The sequence below is a fragment of the Cottoperca gobio genome, chromosome 11 (genome assembly GCF_900634415.1).
Source record: "Cottoperca gobio chromosome 11, fCotGob3.1, whole genome shotgun sequence".
Classification (NCBI taxonomy): domain Eukaryota; kingdom Metazoa; phylum Chordata; class Actinopteri; order Perciformes; family Bovichtidae; genus Cottoperca; species Cottoperca gobio.
In genome coordinates this window covers 4,164,197-4,189,580 of record NC_041365.1, presented here as the reverse complement: position 1 = coordinate 4,189,580, position 25,384 = coordinate 4,164,197, and the positions used below count along the sequence as shown (strand labels likewise).

Here is a 25,384-nt window from a genome sequence, read left to right as displayed (position 1 = left end):
CAAAAAGTGAGGCGTCGCTCACGATGCGCGGCGGCTGTCGTGTGGTCGAGGCTTCGGGGGGGGGGGGGGGGGAGATGGAAATAGCAGAGCGAGGATCAACAGCTGAACAGCCGCTCGGCAGTGTCTTGTGTCCGTTTAACAATGCACCCTTGGATGTCTGTATCTCTCTTTTTAAACACGCATGTATGGATGCAAATGTTCCCACTCTACTGAAAAAGTCTTAACATGTCTTGAATTATAGGAAGGGAGGCATTACATCTGAGCTGAACCGATGTCTCTTCTTACTTTACCTTTGTAGCAGTGAGATTAGATTAATTCTAGGGTGATTTCTTTTCCTATATCATCATGCTTAGAGAGACTGTACATCTTCGTCACCTGTTTCACCCCTGATGATGATTTGAAAGTTTTTCAAATTCAATAAAACTCAATAATGGTGTGTACTGTAGTTTAGTTTGTCGGTGTATTTTACTGCAGCAACAGTATTTTGTATTTCCTTTTTGTAGAGGTATTAAAAAGGGCTTAAAAGTCATTAAATGTGTGCTTTAAAAAGAGCGCATACCCTCCTCTATTATATTCTGTAGTTCCTCTCACACGCACACATATTTGCTTCCACTTCTTTTTCTCTTCTCTGACTTTCAAACTCACAAAAACACTCCATCACACAGCTCCAACTCTCAGAGACACACACACACACACACACACACACACACACACTCACTCACTCACTCACTCACTCACTCACTCTCTTTGGTACACTCCTACACCTCCCTGGCCTCACTAGCTGGCACTATGAAACTCCACTCGCCCTGAGCCGTTCCCATGTTCCCATTCTGGAGAGGAATTGCAGCCCCCCCCCCCCCCCCTTTAAATCCCACTGTGGCAGACAGTATAAATGAAATCGCTTCCCAGCCTACAGCGCAGCATAACACCCTAATAACTTCTGTATGCCTTGCCTGAATTAGCGCCGAAGCCTTGCCTGCGTCTTGTCGGTGGGTGAGTGCCAGCCGTGCACGGCTAATGACGGCTAATGACTGTTTACGGTGACAGGATGGTTGTTATCCACCCGCCACGCCACCCCAGTCTCCAGCTGTTATTATTATTATCATCACTGTACTGCTTTTGATAAGTCCCCACAGACACCCGTTTTAAGTGTTTGCTTGATGAAAGGCTCTCGTCACGCCAAGTGTGATGTGATGGTCGGATTTTCTCAGGGAGTTTTTTCTCCCATTGTTTAACTGAGATAGAAGTCAGGAGCGTGTGTGTGTCAATGCGCTTGTAACCCTAGCATGCTGGCCTGCCTCTCGTGTGTGTGTGTGTGTGTGTGTGTGTGTGTGTGTGTGTGTGTGTGTGAACACGGCAGATGATGGAGAACAAATTGAAAATGAGATGGCTCGCACATCCTTTTTTTTTTTTTTCTCTCTCTCCCTGTGTGTGTGTGTGTGTGTGTGTGTGTTTGTGTGGGTGTGTGTGTTTTTGTGTGGGTCTAGCTAATTTATTCAGGTTATTTTCTCTTCTCCAGACCCATGCAAATGAGATTGAATGGGAAAGGATGACAAGCACTCAGGCACAAACAGACAGCCTCATCTCTCCCCCCCCCCCCCCCCCCACCTTCCCTCTCTCCAACACAGATCTGCTAACTGCCTCTCTCTCTCTGTGTCTCCCTTTTCTTCACTCCTCATCTCATTTTCCATGCTCCTCTCTCTCCCTCTAACACACACCTGACTTCACTCAGCGCTACAGAAACACACAGCCACACATGCACGTGTTCCTTTAAAAGGCTGTGAACAGAGAGGGAGCTTTACTACAATGCACCGACCCTCAGAGGGCGGTTCTAGCAAACATTGCGCTCTCCCTCGTGGATTTTCAGTGACAGTTTGCTCCCATACGATAAGCTCTGCTAACCATTTTCCACTAAAGTAAACAGGTTTTCTCTCCATTGTGTATGTTAATAAGAGAATCGGCTCTGTCTTAGCGATTGCTGCTAATACCACGAGGCCAAACAAGCAATGTGATAGTGTGTGTGTGTGTGTGTTCCAAAAACCAGGCTGCTGGTGACAGTGAGGACAGAGGCTAATAGTTCTGCTGTAATTAGTTTCAGATTTAGCGTGCATGTGCCATGTGTTGTTGTGAAGGGGAATTATCATAATGAAACATGTTTTGTTTCTTCACAGCCTTTGTCCCCCCTCTTTTTTTTTTTTCCCCTTCTCTCTTCCTCTTTGTTCCAACGTTTCTCCTCTTTCAAAATACCTCTCTACTATTTTTCCCTGCCTCTTTTGAAACCTATCATGTCCATGTCTTGACCTTTGTTGTTGTCGTTGACCTAATCTCACCCGTTCTTCTCCCTCCAGAGGTGCCGGTGTCATCGGTGCTCTGCCTCTCCTCGGTCAGAGAGCTACCGGTTCAGGTCAGGGAACTCTACGCGCAGGGTTTTGTCCTGGTCGCCGTCCACCCGTTTGTCCATCCCTGCGGGCCTCGTCACGCACACATCCAGCGCCAGCTCCACCGGGCCGTGCTGGTCCGAGAGACGCCAAGGTACACAAACTACACACACGCTTGTCTTCAGCACGAGCGCCACCTTCCTTTTTCTTTTTCTTTTTCTTTTTTATAGATTTGACTGTGGGATTTATTTTGCGGATGAATTAATATAAATGAGAGATGATTCATCATGCAGCCACATTTACACAACGGCAAGAAGGCAGCTTTTGCACCTTCATTGTTTTGATATGGAAGCCAATTGAGACCCATTACCACGAGCACAATCCTGCACCTCACCTCCTTCCCTTGATGTCAAATTAAGTGCAGATGAGTCAGCCACAAAAACTGTCTAACTTTAGCTCACTGTCCCAATTCTTTCACTTTTGACTATACATGATAATGTACTGTAGTTATTCTCTGGTAAAAGAAAAAAAGCAATATTTGAGCTGAACATTATTTTCATACGTCCCTGCTATCAGCTCTGGTACAGCATGCAAGCAGCTGCTGGTGGGTTCGAAAATGATGTCATTTCTTCCCTATGTCGCCCACGTTTTGTCTCAAGACATATTATAACATCATAATGGCAAGGGTTATGTCTGTGGATGGTAATGTTGCTCTGTGGTTTAGTCGGGTCACCGCTTTGGTCCAGACTGAAATATCTCAACAACGATTGGTCCCGTGTCCCGGAGGGTGAATCCTAATTACTTTGGTGATCCCCTGGACATTTCCTCTAGTGCCTCCAGGAGGTCAAAGTTGTCTCTTATCCTGTGAACTATCTACCAGATGTATTGTGAGAAAATGTGGCACAGACATTCATTTCCCCCAGGTTGAATTGAAATAACTTTGCTGATCCCTTAACTTCTCTAATCTAGCGCCATGATCCGTTAGCATGTAGCTCAAAGCAAAGCTAAATAAAGCCTCAGAGAGCCACAAGCATCGATTGTAGACTCTTAGTCTTTAGTGTTTGAACCAAAACTGTATAACTTCCTAGTGCAAATAACAGATGTGTCATACGAATCATCTTGTATCGTATCACTTCGTATCCCATTTCCAAAACATCCTGTATGTGATACATTAAATACTCCAACGTATCTGACATCAGTTTACTGAACTTCATGTTCATTTGAAGAAAAGTCCTTATTGTATAGCGACGGGGGACCCCCTGTGGGTTACTCTTTGTGTCTTTTCACTCAGAGAACCATGGTAACTTATGTAATCTCTCATATAATGTCAATGACTTTTCTTCAACTTCTTTGCAATTAAAGGAATTTGCTTAGTCTACAGTTTTGGGCATCCTCCTGTGTGCTTTGTAGTGTGAATTCAAGGAATAGTTTATTGTATACACACACACACTCGCACACAAACACCGACACACACACACACACACTCGAGTGCACAGACAGGTGCCGGGCTGCTCCTTTGATGCCCCTCCTGCCAAGTGGTCCTGCTGCTTCCTGGCACCTGTCACCGTGGAGACGGCTGATTGCATCATCAGCACTCGCCAGAGGGGAACGGCACGCTGAAAGAGAGAAACCATCTCTCCATCCTTTCATCTGCTTTCTTCAGTCATGGCTGTTCCCCCTTTTCTTTTGTCCTCCTCGCCCCCTCCCCTTCGTCCCCTCTAACTCCGCCTTTTATCTCCACATCACCGCCATCCCCTTTCATCAAAAAAAAAAAAATCTAAAAATGAAAGCAAAAGAAATCTGACAGATGTACTGTTTCAAATCTAGCTGTGAATGTCACTCAAGCCTCAGAGCACAAGATATTACCGCGGCCTTCCCACTGACCTCAATCCAAATCTGAAGAGGCGTATCTGACTGCTCCTTTTATGATCGTGTCTTGCAGTCGGAGCAGAAGGAAATTCAGTCCTTTTCTCTCTCTTAATAAGTCTATTGTGATCACGCTGAATGTGTCCTCCTGTTAAATGGAAAATTCAGCCCATACCAGAATTGATATTATGTTTCTGCTGTGATAATTCTGCGTCAATGAGAGCTCGTGAACGCGACCACGTGTGCGCCAGAATCTCGTTTTGACTGTAATGTTATTAGGCGATGGAACCGCTCTGGTGACAATGGACGGGGAGGAGGAAACGAACCTAAAAGAAATGTAATGTTATAACAGTGCGAGAACATTTGACAATTTCTGGTTCATAGGAGCAGAATTGGATATAAATGACATATGATTCTTTATGCTGAATATTTCATCATTTCTCACCCTGTAGTTCAGAGAAAAGCCAACTGAGGTGGGCGAGACATCGTCTGGAGACAGACGTGTGTGTGGCAGGTCACCAGGCTGCTGAACCAGAAGTGATCCAGAGCTACGTGAAGAGGGTGAGTATTTTGCATCAATTACGTCTTTTTTTTTTTGTTTAACTGTAATTACCAGGGTAGGTCAAACAGGATATTTGTGCACCATGGCTTTAATGATGAGGCTCCTGCAGTACGCAGGGCAGAGGGCTTAACATTGCTACAATTACTTAGAGGAAAAGCCTTCTAGTGAAACATGCAACTGAAGGACACTGAATGCTTTAATTAAAATAAAAAAGTATGTCCAATCTCCGCTTAAGTACTAGGGATGCACCAATACAGTTTTTAACATGAGGCTGTGGCACTAAAAGCTGAGGTCGAGCGGGTACTTTGTTCTAGTTCTTTCTGTCACAGACACCTTGATATATTCTGCATTTGATGTACTGGTTTGCCACGTCTGCACAAAAGTGATCTACGTAGAATGCAGCCCAGCTCCCCCTTGGTCATTCTCCGTACTTGTTTATGTGCGCGCCTCTAATGTTGGTGCAACACTGCTGCTGTGACAGTGAGGGAAACATTACGGGGCTCAAAGGGCTACAGGCAACTGCCTGTAATTGCCTGTCTGTGCCATATGGTAAAAAAATAGATGGAGGAGGAAAAGAAAGCTGATTTCTTTTCCTCCATCTATGTTCTAACAAACTGGATTCCCACTAGTTGCATCTCGTGTGACAAAGCTCACTATCCTGTTACTAGGTAACCGAAGGAGGACCTTTTATAATGAATGGAAGGTCACAGAAGTTATGGTAAACTATAATGAGACTTAACCCTAAGATGCCCCGTCCACCGCAGCATCATCACTGGCATTTATCAGCTGTAAAACTCACTTTTAGTCTCTCTGCTCATGAATTCTCCAACAGTCCCACAATGGGAAATGAAAATGTGCTCTATTGAATAGATTTGCATCTGAACACCCATCGAGCACAAAGGAAAACCTGATTGGATGGAAATGCACATCACTGAATATAATGTGATAGGCTCCGGCAGCGTGACATGAATAACCAATCGGATCACAAGCTGCCAGGGAGAGTTCGAGATAAGAACCCAGGAGTGGCACCGGGCAGATAGAGTGACGTGTGTGTGAAATTCTATACTTCAATTTCTCCAGCACTTTCTATCCCTCCCACTCTCAATCTGTCTCCAGACAAACTCATCAGATAAAACTGTGACTTTGTGTAATTGCGAGTGTGTCGGATGGTAATAGAGAGACTGTGTGTGTGTGTGTGTGTGTGTGTGTGTGTGTGTGTGTGTGTGTGTGTGTGTGTGTGTGTGTGTGTGTGTGTGTGTGTGTGTGTGTGTGTGTGTGTGTGTGTGTGTGTGTGTGTGTGTGTGTGTCAAAAGCAGTGGGGTAATGGGGGAAGATGCGTCTCGTTATTGTTTGGTGGTAGTTTGCTATTTGATTTCTCTCCCGTTGAGCCTGTCTAAAACTGTCAGCCCAAATATCAACTGACAATTAACCACCAGAGCTCCATGGGAGGGAGCGACACACACAGACGCAGTCACACGCGTACACACACACACGGATGCGTTGAGATAATGAGGTCCCTTTGTCATTTGAATATTTGATCTTTGCAGATGATTAGGTAGGTTGTTATTTTGCAGAATATCTACTCTGCGTACGTCAGCCTTTGTTTGTGTATAAATGAAGCTTTGTTTGTCTGAATATAGTAGAAGAGACGCTGCAAATGTATTTGTGGAGCGATGAATGACTCCCTCTTTATGTTTACGCGTCACTCAAATGTATTCTAATAACAGTTTATTTTGTGTGTATGCTACTCCTCCAGATCCAGGATGTAGCAGAGCAAGGGGTGATGTTTGTGGGCTTTCTGCAGCAGCCGGGCGGAGGACCCTGCTACTTGGGGCACTGGGACCCCGACGAGCTGTCCTCCTTACATTCAAGCCCGTCGCCCATACACCGACACCCCTTCAGCGCCAACAACAGCCCAACGGATCCTACGGAACCACATCATAATGACTCGGAGCATGACCGTCACACCTTTGAACCTCGAGAGTTGGATCACGAGGGTGAAGAACACGACACGCGGGACCACAAGACAAGAGAACCGGACTTCGGTCCTCTGAAACCCATCCAGAGTTTAGATCTTAACCAGGACGAGTCCAATGAGCAGCTCCAGAACTTACAGATCGACCTCGAGGAGTCACTAGAATCGACGAACCGACATCAAGATCACAGCGGCGTCGACACAGTTCAGTGGCATTCAAATCAAAACCCAGCAGAAGAGAAAGGGAACCAGCGGTATCCCAGCCCTCCAGAAGCTGCGGGTATAATCAGACAGCAGAGTTGTCGTCTACCAGACGTCCCAGGATCCACCGAGAAACATTTTAACCTTTCCAATCAGGGGGAAGGACAAAGTTCAAGCTCCGACAGCTGGCCCAGCTCTCCAGAACTGGATCGAACCCATGACAGGAAGTCCAGCTCGAGCTGCACAGATGGGCAAAGCAGAGCAACGACACACAACAACAACAACCTCCGGCTCAAGAGTTCAGAGAAAGATGAGGATGCAACTTTACCACCAGCGCAGGGTAGTAAGTAACCACTTAGTACTTGAGTATTTCCATTTTAATTCAATGTAGCTCCACATTTACCGGCTGAGACTTACTGTGAACAACACGTTAATATAGTTATATAATATATATAAATATAATTCTGAAACGGGCGATTCAGGGCGACATCATGAGTTTTGGTCTCCAGTCGTCCATTGTTTTGTTTGTGTGCCTGTAGGGATGCAGCTCTTCGCCTTGTACAACCACACAGGGGAGCTGAACACTTCTCTGAGGTTCTACTCACTCAGGGTGCCACTGCAAGTGCAAAAGGAAGCGGGGCAAATCACGGAAGTTGACACGCACTGGCTCGACCACATGACTCAGCATTTCACCAGCGGCGCGCACCTCATCGATGGCTTTTTCCACCTTGAAGACGATAATGGTATTTTGGACCCATGGAGTCAAACCTTCGGGGCATGCAAACACTGGAGAGAAGGTGGCAAATGTACCGCGAAGTCAGCAACTTTAATCTAGGCGCAGCACGAGTGCTGAGTCGCACCTAAAAGTTGCACAGTGAAATTCATTGTTGCTTTCTGCGGCTGAGAACAGTAAGACGGAACCGTGACGGTTAAGTTGCGGGTCGTAAAACAAAACAATGTGCTTAAAGATGCTAAAATGCTCTGTCCCCATATACTCAGAACATGGTCAGACTTTATACCTGATGACATCACAAGGATTTGTTTTTTAAGTTTACTAATATTTTTCGCCTTACACCATAGGAGTAACATGTATGCATTTTGAAAATGGGGTGTACTTCCCCTTTAATCTAATAATATTAACATGTTGATTATTGCAGCTTTAAAGTAACTATTTCCCCTCCTCACCTTGCACAGCAGTGACTAGAGGAGACGCAGCTCAGGCTCTCTGCCCCACTGGTAATGGATGATATCCACGGAGCGACATGCCATAAGTCCACGGCTTATATTATAAATCACTGCTCAGTCACCCGTGGAATAAGTAGACTTAAGCCAAAGGGAACAAGGGGGATCAATAGTGAGAGATTGGAAAGTGGAAATGAGCTTGTAACTCCTCGCATACTTCCTCTTCTGTTTCTGTGCCGTTTCTCCAGACAATGGCGTTTCATCTGTGGATAGCGTGTTCATCTTCCAGAGCTCCGCAGAGGAGACCGCAAACACCTCCTACGATGCCATCGTGGTCGAGCAGTGGACCGTCGTTGATGTGGGTCTTTGTATTTATTTTTTTATACTTTGAGAAAAAGCCTCTCTGACTGAAAGCTTCAGCTGTTTTCTGTCAAACGTCACATAAAAGAGTAGAGATGAAGCGGAAGTAGTAAGTAGCGTGTGTTTGTGGCTGAGGTTAAATCTTACTAGCTGCGTGTGTACTGTAATGTGTTTGATTTCTTGTGTGTGTGTGTCTGAGGGATTTTATTTTCTGTCTGTCCTGTCCAGGGTGTGGTGGTGAAGACGGACTACATCCCCTTGCTCCAGTCTCTGGCGCCGTATGGGTGGAGGCTGATGTGTGTGATACCCACACCCATTGTGAAGACCAACAGGTACAGAACTAAGTGCATTTACTCAAGTATTTGCTATTAGCAATATCTATATATATCTATATCTATATATATATGTATATATCTATATTTATATCTATATCTATCTATATATATCTATATATATCTATATATATATATATATATATATATATATATATAGATATATCTATATCTCTAGATATAGATATAGAGATATAGAGATATATATATATATAGAGATATATATATATATATATATAGAGATATATATATATATCTATATAGAGATATATATATAGAGATATATATATATATAGAGATATATATATATATAGAGATATATATATAGATATTATTATATAGAGATATAGAGATATATATATATATAGAGATCTATATAGAGATATAGAGATATATATATAGAGATATAGAGATATATATATAGAGATATAGAGATATATATATATATAGATATATATATATATAGAGATATAGAGATATATATATATATAGAGATATATATATGAGATATAGAGAATATATATAGAGATATAGAGATATATATATATAGAGATATAGAGATATATATATAGAGATATATATATATATATATATAGAGATATTATATATATATATATAGAGATATATATATATATAGAGATATATATATATATATAGAGATATATATAATATAGAGATATAGAGATATAGAGATATATATATAGAGATATAGAGATATAATATAGAGATATAGAGAGAGATATATATATATATATATAGAGATATAGAGATATAGAGATAGAGATATAGAGATATATATATATATATCTATAGAGATATATATATATATATAGAGATATATATATATAGAGAGATATATATAGAGATATATATATATATATATAGAGATATATAGATATATATATATATAGAGATATATAGATATAGAGATATCTATATAGATATAGAGATATATATATAGAGATATAGATATAGAGATATAGATATATATATAGAGATAGAGATATATATAGAGATATATATATATAGATATAGATATAGATATAGAGATATATATATATCTCTATATATATATATATATATATATATATGTCAGGGGGGACCAAACTAGAGCTTGTACATTAATACTTTATCTACATTGTGCTGCTACTACTTAGATTTTTACTTTTCCTAATGGTGTCATTTTACATTTCTGTCTTTGTACTTCTTAAATAAAGGATCTGCACACTTGTTCTAACCATGTCCTCCGCTTCTTCTGTGCATCCCATCACCTCAGGACTAATTACAGCTTTGTTGATTTTAGAGACATTATTCTTTTAGTTGTAAGACACCGCCTGTCGCTCTTTTTGGATTAGGACTGAGAGTGTAGCTTAGATACACAGGACAGAGGGTTTGAGATGTGACAAATCATATGCTCATCTCGACATGAAACCGCTTTTGAAATGTGCCGGAGCTGCGAACAAAAACAAATTTGCAGTTGTCTTGTAACCTGTCACTTTACGAACCGCAACGAACAGAATGTGGATTTCGATATGTGCAGCGGGATTCTAGCAGGTAACGGTAGTAAAAGTACTGTTCTTCTCTTCCTGCAGTGACGGGAGTTTGTCGACCAAGCAAATCCTCTTCCTTCAGAGACCCGTTCTGCAGCGCAAGAGAAAAGACTTCAAGGTTTGTTCCCCTTCGTCTTCCATCTTCGCGGCAAACCTGTCACTTGTGTCTGTTGTACCTTTAGGATACGTGCTTTATGTCAGAGAAGGTGCCATTTAAAAAGTCGTGTTGCTAAATATGGGACGTACAGCGAGCCTGAAACCGCTCAGGAAAAGTCTAATAATAGGCTAAGAGTCGACCTCAAACTGTACAGGAAAGAGGCATCGATAAAAGAGGCTTTGTTGTGGTTTGGCAGGTGTCTGGAGAGATGGAAAGAAAAAAAGACACGGCACAAAGCGTCAAACTGTCTCAAACGCATCTATTTGGTTTCAGATGCGGAACCTCAGGGGTCGCAGCAAGGCGAAGAAGTTTACCGGGGAAACGGAAGAGGAGAGAGAGAACATGTCCCCTCTGATGGAGACGGAGATGGACAGGTTGAGGAGAAACTCAAAAGAGGAGGAGGAAGCAGAGGAGAGGAAGAGCAGGGACAGCGGAAGGAGCGAGGAGAGGGAAGAGGATGCGCGGCATCAAAGGGGCTTCTCGTTGCTTTCGGGGAGCAGGGCTTCTGTCGAGGAACGGGAAGAGGAGACCGACATTGACAAGATCTCAATGTCCGAGCAGGAGCTGAGATGGACAGATGTGTGTCAGATAGATGATGGAGGGGTCAAGGAGGAGGCGAAGACGGAAGAGAAGATCAAGCAGCAGCTGTTTTCCGGCGTCTGTTGACACATTGGGCACAAAGCAGGCGAGGGGGGCCGGGGCCCGTTAAGTTGATCAAAAACAATGCCTTTTAAAATAACTGTGTTGATCTGGATTTCTTTTGTTCCTCTGACAGCCCAGATGCAGTCAGTCATACTGTTACGTTCCCTCCAGTCTGCTCTGTTTGGGGCTTTAACACCGTTGCAAGGCTTTGAGGTTGTAGTTTCCACACGTGGGAGAGTGTTGTGCAGTTCTCTGCTTTGGGTCAGTGTTGCTATTTGATGTCTCCTTATATGAAACGAAACTGTGCGAGGCTAATCAAGTCTCCAAGCCTTACGTGTTATTTTCTTGTTGTATTTTACTACTTTCTTGTAATAGGACTGTTAAAAAAAAAAAAGAAGGGAGTACTGCTTTCACTGGGCTCGCTGTATTTTATATGTAAAGTATTTTAATTTAAGATAGAAACAAAAAGGGGGGAAATGTTGACAAAGTATGTCGTGCACTGCGTCGGAGCCTGACATGCATCTTCACTGGCCAGATTTTGCTTATCATAAATATGTTTATCGGCTTAAATAACAAGATTTTAATTTAGAAACTTTGTCTTCATTACATCCTCTAGTTTCTTCACTTTTTAAAAATATTTAAATTAATGCAGTATCTTAGTCACAGCTTTATTTTAACACATTCTTATTAAAAGATGGAGGTTTGTTTTTAAGTCTCTGTTGGTATCGACCGGCCGCTACACTGAGATGTTCGATGGTATTGGGCCTAAACATTAAAGGGTCAGTTCATGTAAAATTACAAAAATAAAGTATCGTCACTTGGCTCTAGTTGTTTCTTCACCTCAACACAAGGGAGGTGACAGGAATCTGTTGTGCTTATTGAATACATTTTTAAAACTGATGCCCTGGATGATTGACAGTTTTCTTATGGACTATTTCTTCAGCAGACATTCTTATGAAAACTAATTACAGTGAGGTCTGTTGATTATCCAGAGCTGGGAGCATATGTCCATCACCTCCAATGTAATGTGGACATTTCATATCATAAATGTCAGCTTGGTTAGATACAACATGAAAAGGAAAAATGCCTTTTGTAATTCTGAAGAACTGACCTTTATGAAGGTTTCTTCTTTGAAAAATGTGTAAATTAGAAATGACCTATTACCTGGCTCACCTGTGTCGTGTCTAAGTAGTGTGACATGTAGTCTTTATATAAAAGTGGAGGTCAATAAAGTGTTTGAAAACAGATTGACTCAATTTCCTTTTATTTCTTCTGACTCATATTACCAGCATAAACTGTTTTCCTCATTTGAGGAAGAAAAGCAAAAAAAAACAAACTGAAAAATGAGTCTCGGCAGCGAAACCCCCACAGAGACGACGACAAGACGCTCGCAGACATCTCCAAGAGATGTTCAGTGATCCGAGCCAATCAGAGACCACCTGGGGGTTCCATTACAATGCACCATGGGATACTTACTCCACCCCGCTAAAGAATCCTTTATGGGTATGTGGATGTGCGTGATTGAGTAAAAGTGTATGCATGTAACAGTGTGAGTAAAACACGCAGGGACATTGTTGGGGTTTTGACTCTAAAAACACTCGGGGTGAAGTCTGCGTACCAACAAAATGTGGAAAAACAAAATCGCTCCAACGTAGCTCAGTCAAAGTCATCCGCCAAACAACTAAAATATTCAGTTCCGCAAATAAATAGAGTTATATATATACACGTAGTATAACACTTCTAGGAACACATCAAAATGTGTTTTTATAGGAGGTAAATGAGTCACTGCAGTGATCCTCTATGTCCGAAGGGACTTTAAAGCAATAGTTTGACATTGTGGGAATTCCTTGCCGAGCGTTAGATGGGAAGATCAGTACACCTATCTGCCCGCTCAATATGAAGCTAGAGCTGGTTAGCTTAGCATAAAGCTCCGTTTGGGGTTATGTGCTAGCCGTTTGCAGTCTTTATGCTAAGCTAACTAGCTGACTGTAGCTTCATATTGAGCGAGCTCATCTAACTCAATCTCCATAAACAGATATCTGCATATTAATGCAACTGTATTATGGGAAGCGTTCTGGTTTGTGTAAATTGGCCCCCAGAGGCTCGTCAGACCAATGGCCGTTGGGTTCTGAGATTGTACAACTCATGGCAATTATGTATTTCCTAATGTCAAATGATTGCTTCAGTACAAGCTTGCAGAGGTAAATGAGTGCCTTTAGGTTCATATCTGGGTGTAAGACTAAACGTCAGTCACGCAATTATAGGCTGGAAATAAGATGCGATATGAAGAAGTGTAACAGCTGAGTCACGATGTGTCTGTCACACACAGAGTTGAGATTTGTTGAAATATTCAGCAAAGCAGTGAGCCGAAAAATGTCTTGCTAAAGCTTTACAGTCTGCTAGTCAATCCTCCTTTTTAGATCATAAGAAATAAAACTCATCTCTATCGTCTTTGTGAGTCAGCCGCTAGTTGAAGAGTGGGTGGTCCCGGCGGTCTATCGCGGATCAGGCACAGGGTGAGGTAGCAGAGATCGCAGGGTAAATGTCCTCAAGCACTCATAATGTTTCCATTCCACACACACACACACACACACACACACACACACACACACACACACACACACACACACACACACACACACACACACACACACACACACACACACACACACACACACACACACACACACACACACACACACACACACACACACACACACACACACACACACACACACACACGAAGACTGCAAAAAAAAAGCAGCAGAATCCAGGAGGACAACCCTGCAGGACTCGGTTCTACCACCACTTCTCAAAGAGGATTCTGTCTTTCGGGAGGCCGAAGTCCATGAGGGTCTTTGAAAGTGCTTCGATCATGGGCGGGGGCCCACACAGGAAACACAAAGTCCTCTGCAGGTCCACATGAGCTCGCAACTCTTCCTCTGTGATTCTCCCACCTGGGCAGACACAAGGGAAGTCAATCAATTAATCAAGACCCAGTGCTGCGGCACCTACTCCTTCCTCGTCTCCCGTGTGGCGCTTTGATAGAGCCTGTTCTACACGTCGACACAGATAAATCAAGAAAGACAGACTCTGGAATAATGTGACAGTCACTAAATATGCACGGGTATGGGCATTACATACGGTTGATAAATGGCTGAAGGTGCGAGTCGACATCTGTGCTTTGTTGCGTGATGTGGAGGTCACAGGAGAGCTTGTCGGGGAACTCCTGACACGCCGCGATGATGGAGCTCTGGTAACATAGAAGGGAGGTAGATTAGGAAGAGTTTCTCCTTACACACTGCGACACACCTGCCCATGTGTTCCACACACCCACACACACACACACGTTGGGTGTACAGCTAGCAAACATATTTAAAGTTAAACATCAGCAAGTGTCCTGAGACTCATCACAAATACGTTCCAACTCGGGGTGGGCGATATCGAATGTACTCCATGTGTTGCGGCTTGCTTTACGCCAGATGTGATGCCTTTAGAATGATCCCCCATACACATCAAAGGGTTATCAAACAGTATTTTATTTGAGAGAAAACGTAGATGTATATGGCAGACCTCACTCCAACACAAGAACGCACCTTGAATAGCAGCTCCTGGGTGTTCTTGGCGCTGTAGCAGAGGTGTGCAGAGCCTATGTTGTAGTCCCGCCCACCAGAGGCTTGGTTCCGATGCAGCAGTTCTGTGGTGTGCAACAGGATTGAGTACAAGGGGTTGATCCCGACGCCGCCGGCCACCAGCAGCAAGTCCACGGAGGGATCAGAGGGCGACGGGTCGAAGAAGAAGTCCCCGCCGACGCGCATGGCCACCTGGGAGCCCACTGTACACTGAGGGTAAGGAGGGATAAGGAGACGGTGTTGAGCTGGGTCATTTACACACTTAGTGTTCCCGACAGTTCTCTTTGCTCAGCAGCTCAAATAGCGTCGCTTTAACTACATTGAAGACGAGCCTCAGGAAACAGACACTTTCAGATCCACACACACACACACACACACACACACACACACACACACACACACACAGAGAGAGAAAGTGCTTTGAAGTCAAAAAGAGCAGTAAATACGCCTTCAATTGCTTTTGTACACAATGCTTGCATTCTTAATCTGCCGCTGTGGTCCCTACACTGTTCCTGCTGGCGGAGAGGAGTCGGAGTCAGAGCGCAATATCAAACAAATGGATCATCAAACAAGCTGCAGAGAGCTGTAAGTCTCAGATTGCTCAAACGCATCACAGCGCTTTCTGATACTTATTAACACAAGGCGTAGTATCTCAAAGCTATTTATTAGGCCCGTCATCAAACACAGAAGCTAAAACACGCAGAGAAAAGTAAAGTACGCAGGAGGAAAACATTGCTCATACTCTACTACTATAGCTGGATTAAAAAAGTCTTTGTAGACAAATTACAATGTTACACGCCAAGAACATTTTTTATATTTATGTATTCACACCTTTATTTACCCTCTCGACTCGCAATAGTTGAGCAGCAACTTATGAGATTTCAGCTTCATTATCAAATTCTACTTCAGAACTACGACGCAGGCAATTTTGAAATTCTGCTGACTCACTTTAACTAACCCTTGACAGCAATTACACATGATTGAAAAACATCAGGAGACATATGGCTAACGGCGCCTAAAAGCAAATCATGAAACAGTTTATGATTTAAGTGGTTAAATGAACAATAATTGGGAGTGTAGTTTCATATTTAACCATCATCTTCACTTGCCATTGTACTTTTCACACTTCACCGTCTTAGAATAACCGGTGGTGTGATTTCTTGGCGGCAGTTTTCATTTCCTAACTTTGGAACGCTTTAACCATTTCCCAACACCCTGATCGCTCCACTTGCTTTCTCACTTTCACACTTCTCCCCCCCCCCCCTCCCCCATCTCCCGCATGCAGACACAAAATAATCTTCCAAACCATAAGACAAGCAACGGTGGATGACCAAATCTACTTTTCCAGGTAACTTTCAAGTAAGTTACCCAATTCACTCACCACCCTGTGGATCCAGTGTGCTGGGGGGTGTTTGGTGTATTTGACGGCCAGTTCAACGACGCCCTCCCTCTGCAGCAAACCCGGGCAGGAGCACATGGAGAAACCTCCCACCTTCTCCACGCCGGGGATGAAGTAATCCACCCTGCGCACACAGCCACAAAACACAATTTGTGAATTAATCAGTCAACTCATTTATTACATAAGTGGATGTTTGAACACATTATTATCAATATCTAGAGTGAAACCCGTGAAGTTCTGAGGTTTACATCATTGCGGAGACATTGAAAGTCTGCTCATGGTCTTCACTTTAACAGGACAATACTGCGTCTGACCATGGATGTGTTGATTTAACATCATTGTATTATATTATATTACAACCATGCAAGTGGTTATAAAACATCATTTAATTTGAGCCATTATTTTTTTATTATTGTGTTTTTGCACAAAAGGAAACACAGCTGACTTTTCAGATTTGTAAACAACGGTTAATTCAAGAGTAGAAACGCACTGAACTGAGGGTCAAAGTGTGAATGAAGTTAGAGTGGTGACCTTTGACCTCAGCCTGTTCCAGAAACCAAGTAGAACAAAAACGGAAAGTTGCCTGCTGGTTAGTTTGTACAAAGTGAAGCATCCCAGTCTTTCTCACACACACACACACACACACACACACACACACACACACACACACACACACACACACACACACACACACACACACACACACACACACACACACACACACACACACACACACACACACACACACACACACACACACACACACACACACACACACACACACACACACACACACACACACACACACACACACACACACAACGAGGAGAGGCGGAGGAAAAGGGCAACGCTTAACAGTTGGGCGAATGTTCCAACAACACAAAGACCCACTGTTACACTAGAGAGACACTGACTCCACAACCGTCGGAGGCATCATAAATATGGATCTGCTGCAAAGGGAACACATATGTTCCACCCACATCCTTCTCCTCCTTATCCACCTTATCCACCTCCACACCTCCTCCTCTTCCTCTTCTCCCACCTGGAGACAAGCTTTTTTTTTTCTCCTAAGAAACTCAAGGATTTCCATCTTTTTACATTCATTACCAGTCGCTGCAGGGCAACTGGCTGCCGGTTCTATGTCTCACCACCGCCCACCTACAGTATGGGCTCATGTACATATACTGCATGTGCAGGGTACTAATTAACATTGGCAACACTCCCTGACAGACACAGAAAAATAAAAACTCTTCCTTCGTCGAATAAGTATTTAACTTTCTATTAGGATTATGAGACGGTCACTGAAAGTTACTGCTAAAACCAATAAGTCCCAATATTAAGCACCAGTCAAAAACAAGCAACTGTGCATCAAATATCTTTCAAGTCAAAGATGCAAGCGTGCGTGCAGCCAAGTGCATACAACAATCACCCACACACATCTCTGAGCAAACTTGATCTTATTATTAGGTCGCCAACTATTTGGGTCATCCTCGTTTCAGAATAAACTCTAAATAATTCATGAGCTTTCATCCTTTCCGTTAGCTGATGTGATATATTCCTCGATGAAAATTGTTTTTCTACTTATCAAAAGTAACCTAAAGCTGGTTTACATGTTTACTGTGTTAACTCCTGTTAACTGTAAACGTTTTGTGAGTAAAGACAGTGTGCTAGGACACATCTAAAAACACAAGGCCGCCACCTTGTGGTTACTATGAGCACTGCAGGCACTGTGTCACAAAGCACTCAGTCATTTAGACACATTTTTGGCAGGTTCTGCTTTAAGACAAGATTAAAGAGGCTCATATTGCGTTTTATGCAATGTTGGAAAAATGTAAAGATGGGGTTCTTCCTGGAATAAATCACACTTATACACCACACTGGCTGCCAGTACAGTAAATAATAGATTTTAAAAGTATCATTGCTTGTTTACAAGGCACTTAATGGTATGGCTCCCAAATATATTTTTGACCTGTTGACTGGCTATAGGCCAATCAGATCACTCAGATCATCAAGCATCTTTCTCCTAAATGTACCTCGAATAAAACATTAAAATCAGGTGAAGGTGCATGTGGTCACTATGGTGTTGTTCTCTGGAACAAACTGCCTGATGACCTCAGATCTGCTGCAACTCTATAAGTCCTAAACCATTGCTTTTCTCTCAGGCTTTTGGTAGTTAGTGTGTGTGTGTGTGTGTGTGTGTGTGTGTGTGTGTGTGTGTGTGTGTGTGTGTGTGTGTGTGTGTGTGTGTGTGTGTGTGTGTGTGTGTATAGCCCATGTGTGAGTGCAGTAGGAACAGGACAGGGGTTATAAAAAACTATATTATTTTATGTGTGTTTGGCTGAAAATCTATTTTAAAATACTCCCAATTTTATTTATGTGAAGGATTTAATACACGCATTGTCCATCTCATTTGTTTAACATTTTCTATTTGGTGAAAAGTTAACACAAGTGTCTACTCACCACTGTCCTGCTTTGAAGCTGAAGTCTGGGTGGACAGCTATTCTCAAACGTTTCACGGTCTCCGACTCGTTTATGATGCCACATACATGAGCTGGATACAGAGCCTGTGTTAGGCAACACGCAGGAACAGAGCAGAGTTTAGGGGTGGGTTAATAATGGGCTGTCAGCAAATCACGGTTAAAAAGTGACGCAGGTAATGCATACAGCCGAGATTAATGTATACAAATAAAAAACATCAACTTACATTTTGTCTGTAGTTGCTCGCTGTTCTCTCTAGATGGTCCATTTGCCTTGTGGAGGACATGTTTCTTTTAAAACAAAGGAGGTAGTTTCAAGTCAAACATTCTCTTATGTAATGAGCTACACAGCTGCCACGTGACAAGAATTTCAAAAACTGCAAGTGGACTTTACCTTTATTGCTAGCAAGCAACAACAGACTTAAAAAGATGGCCACTTCCCCTAAATTACAACTCACACCTGACAAGCCAAGCAGATAGTTTTGGTTTCATGTGCTTATGTTGTGAGATGTTGGACATTGACATTTCTGCTGTTGCCCCAAAATAACAAAAGCAAATAGACGTGTGTGGTGTTGAAAAAAGCTCCACTGTATGGGGTGGATTCAGATGCTATATCTAAAACCTCAACACACACAATCTAAACTATTCGTGTGGCAATATAGTGCTTTGAGTAAGTAAACCATTAAGTTAAAACACACGGTTACACCTGGACAGTAAACTAACAAGCATTTCCCTGGATAAATGTCAAATGATAGTTTCCTTGTTGTCAGTCTTCACAGTGGCTCGGGGTTGAACAGCCTTGGCAGCAGACCACAATAAACCCGTCATAAACAAAACCGGTACCTTCCAGATGAAACTCACCTTGTGACCGAGTTGGGGCCCAGCAGCCGGCAGCAGAGCAGTCCGGCGGCGGGGCACGGCAGGCTGAAGCTCCGGGCAGCGGTGGACAAGAAACAGGGGACGCGCATCGCGACCTTAGCAGACATCAGAGAAGAGCAGAGAACATCTGGCGTTAGCTGTCAAAGCCGAATTGCGCTTAGACACACATATGTGAATACATTCATACGTTCACCTTTTCTTTCAGGATGATAAATGATAAGCCCCTCTGTAAGTCAAGCAGCTGTCGATACAACAGCTGAGCCCCTTAACAATGCGGTTTAGCTGAAACGTCACCCCTCTGAGTGGGAGGGCACCCCACACAAAAACTCACGGAATAATCTAGTATTCATGTCAGGTAAATGCCACCTGAGCTAAATCACAAAACATGCCTCAAGACCTCAGTATAGCTGATAATGCTCGCTGCCCATCGCCGTGTTGTTTTGTGAGGGACGCAGGTGACACACATAAGAGGCAGACCGATCCTAAAACGTAATATACTGATAAAAACATCGGTTAGGTACAATTGTGATTATTTTAAACGAAGTTTGGCGTGACCTCCCTCGTCAAGTTGATGGTTAGCTCACTAGCTAAAGCTGTTTGCAAGTCAATGCCGGTTTGTAGTTTGACACAGGTACATATTACTTTAGCAAACAACGAGCTGCTTTTCTTACCAAGATCAAATAATGTCAGAAGATATTCATATCTTTAGAGTAACCATGGTCATATGATTAGCTAACAGTTACCAAATATGTTCTGACGTCTCTGCAGTTACATGACAATACTGACGTCTTCTTCTTCTTCTTCTTCTTTGAGGCTGAACTGCAGCCGTCTTCTTCTACTACATGAGGCACTTGGCATTCGATTTGTTGCAGTAGTGCCATCTTGTGGACGTTTTGCGCATTGGAAAAATGGACCAGACTTTCTATATATTTTAATTAAATACAAGTGTATTCCCTCAAAATCCATACACAATATTGATCATTCAGATGTTAAGAGCTACAACTATTAAAAACGTATTATTTTAAAACACGCTGACATTAGTATTGACCACAAAAAGGGATGACTATGACTTTTTGAGGTAGACTACTTGTAATTTATCCGAGTATTTCCATGTTCTTCTGATTCTTATACTTGTACTTCACTACATTTTCCAGTCAAACATTGTATGTTTCTCTTCATTACATTTATGAATACCTCCTCCACCACTGTCTAATCATGCCTCAATGTTAAATCCACAAGTTCATACCATCAGTTTTCACTCTCTGAGTATTCTATCAGTATTCTACCAAAAAGGAGACACAAAAGGAGAGGGTGGAGCACATCCACTTGTTGCGGAAAAAGGAGACAAAGAAATATGAGAAAAACAGAGTCTTCCTCCAAAACCTCAAACACCTCGAGGACCCAGAGAACGAAGTGAAACTGTGCCAGCCACTCAAAGTGTTGTTGTGGGAGGCTCTGCCTAACACCTGGATGACTCGAAAGGGCCTGAAGGAGGACGCTAGCGCGGCCTTGGTGACCTGCAGCCTCATATCCACAGAGATCCTCAACATACTGTGAGCTTTGCAGCCGACACCAAACCTGGAGATGAGACTCCATTAAGCCTCAACATCCCGTCAATAGAGAGGAGAAGAGAGACAACAAAGCTGGAACTGCGTCTGCAGGAGGAGAAGCCGGGGAGGAGCTATTCTCTGCAGAGACTGTTACAGAGCGACAGTCTGAAGAGAAACCTAAAAAGAAGAAGAACAAGTTGTTCTCTTGGCTCTCTGAACTGGCCAGCTGGAGGAAGTCATAGAAGCAAAAGTTCAAGCATCAAGAGCTTTCCAGACATTTTGTTGTGATATTGTTGATGTTTTGGTTCATTGTTTCTGCACATTGCTTGTGTTTTCCATTTAATAAAGATGTGTGTTGTGAAGTATAATTAAAACAAATATTATTTGTTGCACAGTGAAGTGATTAAATCAATATGTTCAGATTTGCTTGCACGCGATGACACACACTTGGGGATGTTGATGTTGGCCGGGGCTTTACAGAAGCACGTTTACACCAGTAGGTAGCAGAAATGATTTGAATTGCACCAGTTCAATATTAAGGGAATTATAGATGACAGTCATTCATTTTATATATATATATTTTTTAACATTTACAGTTTGTAAAAGCCTTGTGTCTACTCCATGTGGGAAACACTGCACTGTTTGACTTGATAGGTAAGGTGTCACTTCATTTTAAAGCTTCAGTTATGTATTGGAACATGACACATTGTCATGCTATAGTAAATTGGAAAAATGTTTTATCTAACTTCTTAATTGTTAGTCAAATTTGGGTGTTTTAGTGGTACACAAAATGAGTCAGGCTTCAGTACTTGATGCAGGCCTTTGTGCTTCTGTTTCTTTACTTCTGCAGTTAAAGGAAATGTTAGCACAAGACAAATAGAAGAATGATAATGACATGTTTCAAAGTAAAGGCTAGTTTAGGTTTAACAATTTTAGTTTAAAGGTATAATTGGAATCAGGCAGTTTCATATTAGTCACGCAATCGAGTGGGTGAAGGTCAAGTAGTTTATTATTAAGTATTTATTATTATTATAGTAGTGTGTGTGTGTGTGCACAGCTGCATGTTTAAGTGCTCCTCAGCTTGTCCGTCTGGTATAAGAATAGCACTGAACAGAAAGAAAAACACAAAGAAAATTAACAGTAAATGTTACATTCCTTTCTGCATTCCTGAAGGTTTCATGTTTGGTGTCTGCAGTTAAGCTGGGGTGAGTTTCAGACTCTCTGTTTCAATAACTCAATTAATCGAAACTCATTCCAATCACAAGAACAGAACTCGGCCTGCTCCTCCCAAATGATCGGGAAGAGATAACGTTTATTTGTTTATTTATTACAACCTACTATTTGAACTATATAACCATCAGCTGTGGGCTGGAATGTGTGCATTTGTTGACCTGTGAGGTAACCAGTGTTTAAAGAGGCCTTAAGTGTTTGTGCTGTGAGAGAAGGAGGGTCAACCATGTCTGTGCTTTTTTTTTTGTTATCCTTAGATACAGTAGCCACTCACTTCCTCTGAGAAGTTTTTGTAAGGTGACTCTACCAGTCCAACTGGCTGACTTCCTGCTTTTTTTTCCCAGGGTTAGCACACCTCGGCTCAACCTGTTGTTCAATGCTGCACAATGACAGATATTTTCAGGTTTGTCATGTCCCAATGACTTACTAGTCTCATGCGCACACGGCTCATGCCTGATGCAAGCACACTACCGTCATCACACACGAAAACACAAGTGCAGATAAGCGCACGTAGTTTGACCTCCACGCATCTGACTCTACGCACACATTTATGCATGTCTGACTGAATCACTTTGTGTGTCTATAAATACGTCTATATAAATTTGGAGATATCATGATCTGGCCTTGTTTATCAATTGCATGCTAATAATAATTTAACAAACAGTGAATAAAATGACTTTATGTACTTCATGAGGTGTGATAAATAGCAAAATATTATGTGATTTTATACTTGACAGTCCAAAAATCTTTGTTATTGGCTTCAGAAGTTCAGAGCATGTCATCTGAAGCAACTTCAAGTAAAGTGTCCATCCTGGTGTTTGGCTGGTTCTCCCTCACAGCTGGTTGTTAGGGAGGAAACAATTGTTGACTTGAAGAAAGTCAACCATCCCCGACACACAAACGGATACAGCGGGAGGGGATCCCATTCTGCAATTACTGTTTCAATATCTCTCTACAACGTCACTGGGGTTTCTCCTCACATTCTCCACATGCCTCTCAGTCTCGATGAGCAAATGCTCAAATATCAACCTGAGGAAATCCTTCAGTCAAAACTGGAACATGTTCAATAAGAGATTTTTTTTTTTTTATCAGGGGTTGAGGTAATGTTACTGTAATAGTGCAACTCTATCTGATACATCTCAGCACGGATGTTTTCTTTTTCTGGCCTGGTTAAAGTTAACGATTTCAGTGAGACTACCTGTGGTTTGTGGAGGGGAAAGCAGATTGTGAGATATGGAACAAAGAGTTGAATGGGAGGTGAAGCAAAACTGAGAGTTGATATTATAAGATAACATCTTTTAGAGCAGAACAAGCTGCATCCACGTGGGTTATGGGTGAGTAGGAAAGCAGGAAGTGTGAAAATAATTAATTTATCAGGTAAATAAATAGCAAAGATGGTAAACCGGCTGATTTAGCCTATTTTGGACCTGATAAATCAACTATTTAATAGTAAAATAAATAATAAATTGAGTATTTATACTCTGTATATATAATATATTTGGGTTCAACATATCACCTTGGGCTCCAGGACATTTTGATGGGCATATTTTACTATTTTGAGTCACTTTACAGACCAAACAATTAATCTAGTAATCAGAAGAAAAAAAAAATAGATTAATTGACAATGAATAGAATAATTAGTTGCAGCCCTATAATGTTAATCTGTCATCTGCATTCTCTAAAACGTCTATTAATTTGTGTAAATATGTATGCATTTGAATGCTCATTGCATTGATGCTTACCTGTATGTGTGCGCAGGTAGAATAAAGTAGGACAGCTTTCTATGTGCGGTGGGGTGAAGAAATGACTCTGCAGAGTTTCGACTAGGATGGGAGATGGGAGGAGAAGGACTCCCCCAGGTATGCAGGCCACCAGTTGCGGAAGGAGAAACGGCACACATTACTTCATCGACTTTCACTCTAAACTTTGAGGAGCGAGACAAAAAGGCATTCCCTGATTCCTCCCTCCTCTTTCTGTTTCTGTCTTTCTCTGTTTCGATACTGAGACTCAGACAGGATCTCTCCTGTTGGCACCGACCCACGCAGAAACCCAATTCAGGATTCCAAAGGCACACCAAGAAAAACAGCTTCTGGCACAACATCACATCTAGATGTCCTTTAAATCTGACACTGTGAAACTTGGCTTTTACAGAATAGAGATAATAGTTTCAGAATAAAAGATTATCCCATTTGTGATGCATTTTAACACGAATATCTCCTATGCCCTACATGAAGGTCTAATTATAAATCAGTGCCAAAACCTTTTTGCACATACAGTATGTCCTGTATATTGTTAACATGTGATTGTTGATAAGTCATAACTAAGGCAACGATTATAAGCTATCATCCACTCTTCAACATGACACATGCTTTGTCCACAGCTGCAGAGCATGTGGACAAATATATATTTAGAACTTGTGGTGGAAGAAATATTCAGATCCTTTACTTAAGTCAATACAATAATACAAAAGGACTCCATTACTAAGCACAAATCATGTGTTGAAAATGTAACTTAAGTAAAAGTACAATATTATCACCTAAATGTCCTTACATATAAGAACATTGCATATAATGGCCCCTATGAGAGTATCAAATATAGTTTTATTGAATTATTAATATTGACGTGAAAGTATCATTTCACATTTGTAAGCCGGTTCAGGTTGATCTATGTATAGTTCTTTCAACCAGTGTCATTATTATAATGACCATTTATTAAGTATTATTAAGTAGTAGTTATTATTAGCATATGACTGTATATAATAGCTAATTTAAAGTTTAAAAGTTTCTCATCCTGGCAAATCTCATAGGATTTCATACATTTATGTGAAGAAAACTAAATGAAATTGTTATTTTCTAAAGTTTGGATTAGTATTTGAGATTCTTTTTTTTTTTTAATCTAACAGGATAAGGACATAAAATAAGGGCACCTGAACATGAGCTGTATCCACAGAGTCTTCCCTCTCTGCTAAACTTCCTTGTCCTGCCTTAGAAAAGTATGCAGTTCACACAACCA

The 25,384-nt window shown here is 41.9% G+C and overlaps 2 protein-coding genes across 5 annotated transcripts; one reads left to right on the top strand and one right to left on the bottom strand.

Annotated features, from left to right (window-relative positions):
• The first annotated feature begins 2,152 nt into the window (after window positions 1-2,152).
• rftn1a (raftlin, lipid raft linker 1a) lies at window positions 2,153-11,667 on the top strand. Its single transcript, XM_029443692.1, has 8 exons — window positions 2,153-2,532; window positions 4,697-4,805; window positions 6,563-7,325; window positions 7,522-7,725; window positions 8,413-8,522; window positions 8,753-8,856; window positions 10,449-10,524; window positions 10,837-11,667. The coding sequence occupies exons 1-8, from the start codon at window positions 2,153-2,155 to the stop codon at window positions 11,227-11,229; spliced, it is 2,139 nt and encodes a 712-aa protein (XP_029299552.1). The 3' UTR covers window positions 11,230-11,667.
• Window positions 11,668-12,452: 785 nt separating this feature from the next.
• Window positions 12,453-20,435, bottom strand: oxnad1 (oxidoreductase NAD-binding domain containing 1). Of its 4 annotated transcripts, none has more exons than XM_029443344.1 (8): window positions 20,336-20,435; window positions 19,575-19,687; window positions 18,941-19,004; window positions 18,697-18,800; window positions 16,219-16,360; window positions 14,802-15,047; window positions 14,350-14,458; window positions 12,453-14,162 (listed from the first exon to the last, which is right to left on the bottom strand). In XM_029443344.1, exons 2-8 carry the CDS (start codon window positions 19,679-19,681, stop codon window positions 14,005-14,007), a joined length of 930 nt encoding a protein of 309 aa, XP_029299204.1. In that variant the 5' UTR covers window positions 19,682-19,687; window positions 20,336-20,435; the 3' UTR covers window positions 12,453-14,004. The 4 variants fall into 4 exon arrangements, with proteins under 4 accessions (XP_029299204.1, XP_029299207.1, XP_029299203.1 ...); XM_029443347.1 differs by having other exon boundaries at window positions 18,941-18,986; XM_029443343.1 differs by having other exon boundaries at window positions 20,264-20,391.
• Between the last annotated feature and the right edge of the window lie 4,949 nt (window positions 20,436-25,384).